Raw genomic sequence first — 6,969 nt, forward strand, 5'->3', positions numbered from 1 at the left:
GAATGAGTAACTAAACAGACAACTAAGACACAATTAATACAAAAAGTACACAAGTGTATCGAATGACTCTCCTTATATTTGGTGATGTATCGATCATACTGATGCTAGAAAGTGTTTATAAAGAAGATGTACTTGTTAGATCATATCCTGATTTCTACAGTCAGACTATTGTTCATATTCTCAGTCAAACATTAGAAGCTGTTTATGCAACTTTCCATTTATATTCATCTTCACGTGGTTCAGGAAATAAACCAGTTTTTGAAAAAAAGTAAATCATGTTTATTGTCATACTGTAATTACAAAAAAACTGCAAGAGTCACATTTCACATCAAACTTTACTGATGTACTGAGTAATACTCCTAAAATCATGATCATTTTGGTTAACAATATTAGATCAATGCTGTTTTTATGAATATTTCTATTATATCAGTGTATTACTGATTTTATTTCAGTCTGTAGAAACATTGCTGTTGTTTTTCACATTCAGATTTTAGTTCAGATCTAAAAATTCAAAACAAAATGATTTTAAAAGTTTTATATGCACATTGTAATATTACAATGTTTTTTTCTATTTATTTTTTATTTGTTTTTACAGAATAACCTAATTAATGTGCCATTCAAAAAAATAAACAGGTAAAATTACTGACATGTTTATACGTTCATGATGCATATATGTACATTTTTATTATAATGTATCATTTATTTAAGGATACTCGTCTCACAGATCCATTTAACACTACTATCACAATTAGTATCAAACCATCCTGATGAATGAGTGTTAGCACAGTCTTCATTTCCCTGATAGTCGTTTGGTTCTCCAGACTTCCAGAACCTGCATCAACAGATCAGAGTTAGATCAGAGCTGCTTTCTGTGTGATATGATACTGACTGAGACAATCATTTATTAGATAATAATCAGTTCAGTTCAGTCATTTCTCACCTATAGGTCAGTGTGCTGCCATCAACCCATTTCCATCTGCCCTCCTCTTCAATATCAGTCAAACCAATCCAGAAATGTTCAGAACCACAAATATTCTTCACAAAATCCTGAGAAGTCAAACAATAACATGATTTATAACATAAGCAAAGACTGATTTCAGCACATTCTCTTTAATTTAAAAACTTAACACCACGATCACTCACTCACACACACACACTCTCTCTCTCTCTCTCTCTCTCTCTCTCTCTCTCTCTCTCACACACACACACACACACACACACACACACACTTGTTCCTCCGTGTAGTTGATGATGATCAGATCTGCTTCTCTCTCTCTACAGTATCTTCTGCTCTCATTCCAGTTCTTCGTCTCAGAGGAAAATAAATAAAGACTGGATTGATGACACTTCCATCCATCTATGAACACAGATAAGCCATCCCTAGTGAAATATAATACACTAAAATGCATTGGAAATACATTTATTTCATGATAAGTATACTACAAATACATTTACATTACATTTACATTTATTCATTAAGCAGACGCTTTTATCCAAAGCGACTTACAGATGAAGACAGTGGAAGCAATCAAAAACAACAAAAAGAGCAATGATATATAAGTGCTATAACAAGTCTCAGTTAGGTTAACACAGTACACGTAGCATGGGATTTTAAATAATAATAAAAAAATAAAAATAAAAAGAATAGAGCAAGCTAGTTAGAGGTCTTTGAACATACACACACACACACACACACATATACAATTGCATAATAAATGAAGAGAAAATAGAATACAAAAAGATTAGAAAGGAAGTTAGATTTTTTTAAAGAATAGAATTAGAATAGTGAGTGTTAAAGTTAGAGGGTCAAATAAAGATGGAAGAGATGTGTTTTAAGCCGATTCTTGAAGATGGCTAAGGACTCAGCTGCCAGGATTGAGTTGGGGAGTTCATTCCACCAGGAGGAACATTTTATTTAAAAGTCCGTAAAAGTGACTTTGTGCTTCTTTGGGATGGCACAATCAAGTGACGTTCACTTGCAGAACGCAAGCTTCTAAAGGCACATAAGTCTGAAGTAACGAATTTATGTAAATGGGTGCAGAGCCAGTGGTAGTTTTGTAGACAAACATCAATGCCTTGAATTTTAAGCGAGCAGCGATTGGAAGCCAGTGCAAATTGATAAACAGAGGTGTGACGTGTATTCTTTTTGGCTCATTAAAAATTAATCTTGCTGCCGCGTTCTGAATTAATTGTAAAGTTTTGATAGAATTGGCTGGAAGACCTGCCAAGAGGGCATTGCAATAGTCCAGCCTGGACAGAACAAGAGCTTGAACAAGGAGTTGTGCAGCATGATCCCAAAGAAAGGGCCTGATCTTCTTGATGTTGAATAAAGCAAATCTGCAGGATCGGACAGTTTTAGAAATGTGGTCTGAGAAAGTCAGCTGATCATCAATCATAACTCCAAGGCTTCTAGCTGTTTTTGAAGGAGTTATGGTTGATGTGCCTTGATGGTGAAATTGTGATGGAGCGATGGGTTTGCTGGAATCACAAGCAGTTCTGTCTTGGCAATGTTGAGTTGAAGGTGATGGTCCATCATCCAGGAAGAAATGTCTGTTAGACAAGCTGAGATGCGAATAGCTACCGTCGGATCATCAGGATAGAATGAGAGGTAGAGTTGAGTGTCATCAGCATAGCAGTGGTATGAAAAGCCATGTTTCTGAATGACAGAACCTAATGATGCCATGTAGACAGAGAAGATAAGTGGTCCAAGAACTGAGCCCTGAGGCACCCCAGTAGTTAGATGTTGAGACTTGGACACCTCACCTCTCCAAGATACTTTGAAGGTCCTATCTGATAGGTAAGACTCAAACCACTGGAGTGCGGATCCTGAGATGCCTTTTGTCAGTAGGGTTGATAGGAGGATCTGGTGGTTAACCGTGTCAAAAGCAGCGGACAGATCAAGCAAGATAAGTACTGAAGATTTGGATTCTGCTCTTGCCAGTCTTAGAGCTTCAACAACTGAGAGCAAGGCCTTCTCAGTTGAATGTCCACTTCTGAAGCCAGATTGGTTGCTGTCAAGGAGATTGTTGTGTGTGAGAAATGTAGAGACTTGTTTGAACACAGCTCGTTCAAGTGTTTTTGCAATAAAAGGAAGAAGGGAAACTGGTCTGTAGTTCTCTAAAAGAGATGGGTTGAGGTTGGGTTTCTTAAGTAGTGGCGTTATACGTGCCTGTCTAAATGATGAGGGAAAAACACCAGTGTGGAGGGAAGTGTTGATGATGTGAGTGACTGCAGGTACAACTTCAGGAGAAATGGCTTGAAGGAGATGAGATGGAATAGGATCAAGTGGGCAAGTTGTAGGGTGCTTAGAAAGGATGAGTTTGGAGACTTCTGCCTCAGAGAGTGAAGAGAAGGATGTAAATGAGTGTAAGTTTGATGGTCATATGAGCTTGGATGATTGTGGTGTGGAAAATTGTGCACTAATGGGTTTAATTTTATTAATGAAAAACGTTGCAAAGTCGTCAGCTATTAGAGATGAAGCAGGAGGGGGAGGAGGAGGACAACGAAGTGAGGAAAATGTTTTAAAAAGCATGCGAGAGCTAGATGAAGTGTTAATTTTGTTATGGTAGTATGTCATTTTAGCAGAGGAGACATTAGCAGAGAAAGAAGATAGGAGTGACTGATACACAATAAGATCAGTAGTATTTTTGGACTTGCGCCACACCCTTTCAGAAGCTCTAAGCTTAGAACGGTGTTCACGTAGAACATCAGATAACCAAGGGGCAGAAGGGGTGTTACGGGCTGGCCTGGAAGATAAGGGGCAGACAGTGTCTAAACAATATGTAAGAGTGGAGCAGAAAGTAGCACTGTTAGCATCCAAAGATGCAAACAGTTTAGGGGAAGGAAGTGAAGATGAAACCATTGCAGATAGCCGGGAGGGTGAACGTGCGCGTAGGTTACGTCGAAAGATGACATGTGGAGGGGTAAGTGGTGTGTCAGGGATCATGTTGAGGTTAAGAGTGAGAAGGAAGTGATCCGACGTGTGCAGTGGAGTAACCAGAACATGATCAGTAGAGCAGTGTCGTGTATAAATAAGGTCCAGTTGGTTGCCTGATTTGTGAGTAGCAGTAGTTGACACTCGGTTGAGATCAAAAGAGGCAAACAGAGAGTGGAAATCGGCAAACAGAGGTTTATCTAGATGAATGTTGAAATCTCCAAGCATAACTAGGGGAGTACCATCCTCAGAAATGGTTGAGAGTAACACATCTAATTCATCCAAAAAGTTACCCAGTGGTCCTGGGTGTCGATAGAAAACTACAAAATGTATTTTAAAAGGGTAGGTAACACTAACTGAATGAGGTTCAAAGGAGCTGTTGATACCCAAAGATGGTAAATGATTAAATTTCCAATCATTAGAGATGAGCAGACCAGTACCTCCACCTCTTCCAGTCAAACGGGGAGAGTGGGAAAATGAGAAATTATTGGAGAGTGCTGCAGGTGTAGCAGAGTCCTCTGGTTTGATCCAGGTCTCTGTTAGGGCCATGAGATGAAGCTTTGAATGACTAATAATAGAAGTAATGAAATCGGCTTTGTTTACAGCAATAAATTATATTTACATATTTATGTACTTAATAAAAATACATTGCAATTGTACTTTTGGTATATTAAACTGGTAAACTTAAAGTCTGCAAAACTGGAACAACTAACTTTGTACTTTATTCATTTGAATTGTGCAGAAGTAGTGCTGAAGTGCAACATAAGATACACTGAAGTTTATTTGATTGTGTTAAAGTGGGACTATAGCAATTATACTTCAGGTACACTTGAAATATCTTGCATTTAAAGACATTAAATATTATTCAGAGATCATACAATCCCCATCAACAGTGACATTTAAACACACTGTAGGATTAATATTGAGAGATGTGCATTGTGCACAAGTAGCACTACAAATAAAGCTGAAATATAAATGTTTTATCAGTAAGTCTAGAGCAATATATCAGTAAATATATCAATAGATAACTATTCTTAATATGAAATAAATATACTTTTAATTATTTTTTTTTTACTAGGGATACTTGAACTAAATTTTAATCTAAACCCAAATAAAAAGGTTATTTATAGTACTTGTACTAGTAGTGTATATTTTTTTATAGTTGTGAGTGCTTTTAATCTACTGCAAGAGCTCTTTACAGTTTATCTCTTAATTTCACTGTATCTGTACGCTCTGTTTATGTTGTATACTGTAACAGACAATGACTTTCAGAAGGAAACCTGTTTCTCAAAGGAAGGTTTCTGTAACAGTGTTTTAAACTGATCTCATTCGTGTTCTCTAGACACTGAAGTACTGTGTATTTGACAGGTTTGTGTCTCATCTGAGGCCAAAGATTTATTATCACAAAGATAATGTTTTTGACTTAAATATTTGATTTTAACCTGGAAGTTTGTTCAAGTTGGTGTGTAGTTTTGAGATTGTGTTTATAGTTGTGAGAAAATGGTGAATTTTGTTTCATGAATTTTGTTAGCAATCCAGAAAAACTGTGATGAAATGGTTATGCTCAATTAAATGAATATTGACTTATAAAGCCAATTTAAGATGTCTTAAATTATTATTTATACTCAACTGACATCCCTAAATTATCAATAATTATTATAAACATAAAGAGCTAAAGAAAGGTCAATTACAAGCATTAGCTACACAACAGATCCAGGACAGTCCACTTTAAAGTCTGCTTTAGATCAAATTACTAGTTAGACTGAAGAAACTAACCCGCAAACTTCTTCTGAAAATCATTTCTTTCTGATTTCAACTGGTCTCTCTCTTCAGTGAGGTTGGTGATCTTAGTCTGCAGCTGTTGTCTCTCTTCTGTGAGGTTCATATTGTTGGTTAGTAGCTGGTCTTTCTCTTGAGTGAGGTTGGTGATCTTAGTCTTCAGCTGTTGTCTCTCTTGAATGAAGGTGACACACAACACTATGACTGCAGTCAGCAGAAGAACACACATCAGCCCCAAACACACACCAGCTGCTCTGGAGATCATCACACCATCACTTCCTGAAGAGGATAGATATGATGTTAGTCTCTTCACTTCCTCATATCATACGACTCACATCTTCTGAAACATGTGAACTGTAGACTAACTTTAACGCTTGTCAGACGTTTATTAGTGTGGTTTTTGTGTTTTGTGAGTAAATGCAGAGGAACAGTTCACTCAAAAATGGTTTCCTGATTATTTACTCATCCCAGTTTCAATGTATTTGACTTTTTTCAGCCGATGATACATTTTTGGTTTTGGAGGAAAACGTGAACAGGTCTCAAAATAAACCTTTTCTAAAGGTCAAAAATCCATATTTAGGAAGCTTTAAATTAATCCACATGACCCTGGTTGATAAATAAGTGTCTTCTCTAGCAAAACGATCAGTCACTTTCAGGTAAAAATAAAGCATTAACTACCATCAACATGGCATGTCAGATCATACTGGAGGACCTGGAAGAGAGAGAATAATCAGAAAATGTCCTTTAATCTCAGTTACCTGTGCGTCGAGTTGTTCGGGGTTCTTCTGTGTTGAAGTCTTCTGTCTCTTTCTTATGTTTCATGTCTCTTACAGCCTCTGCACTGACGTAGATATCAACAATCCTTTCTATTCGGTCTTCTGAGTCCATTATTGAATCTTTAGCCGGCTATATGATTGTATTCTCGTGCCGTTGAATCTGTGATATCTGTTCTGACTTTACCTCGTACGATGTCCACATATTCTTAGACATCATCCATGTTGTTTCTTCTTCTCTGCATATTTTCAGAGTTTTACCCTTTCTGCATTTTCATTTCCACATTCAGACAGCTTCAGTTTCAGTAAACTAACTCTAGTTTCTCTCTCTGTAGTGGACTGTGTTGTGTTCCTCATCTGTTTGTGTGGCCAGTATTTATGCAGAAAGGAAGTGTTTTTACAGAAATATTTCAAGTTTTTATGTCAAAGGGAACTTCTACTCACTGCAGAAGGACATTGAAAATAAGTGTTTCAATCATGTGG

The 6,969-nt window shown here is 37.0% G+C and overlaps 1 protein-coding gene across 1 annotated transcript; it reads right to left on the reverse strand.

Moving 5' to 3' along the window:
* Positions 1–618: 618 nt before the first annotated feature.
* LOC113074983 (CD209 antigen-like protein C) lies at positions 619–6,333 on the reverse strand. The gene is made up of 4 exons (XM_026247700.1): positions 5,711–6,333; positions 1,230–1,357; positions 941–1,047; positions 619–832 (listed from the first exon to the last, which is right to left on the reverse strand). The coding sequence occupies exons 1-4, from the start codon at positions 5,976–5,978 to the stop codon at positions 700–702; spliced, it is 636 nt and encodes a 211-aa protein (XP_026103485.1). The 5' UTR covers positions 5,979–6,333; the 3' UTR covers positions 619–699.
* Positions 6,334–6,969: the final 636 nt, after the last annotated feature.

The sequence above is a fragment of the Carassius auratus genome, unplaced genomic scaffold, assembly GCF_003368295.1.
Source record: "Carassius auratus strain Wakin unplaced genomic scaffold, ASM336829v1 scaf_tig00015901, whole genome shotgun sequence".
In the NCBI taxonomy this organism is placed as follows: domain Eukaryota; kingdom Metazoa; phylum Chordata; class Actinopteri; order Cypriniformes; family Cyprinidae; genus Carassius; species Carassius auratus.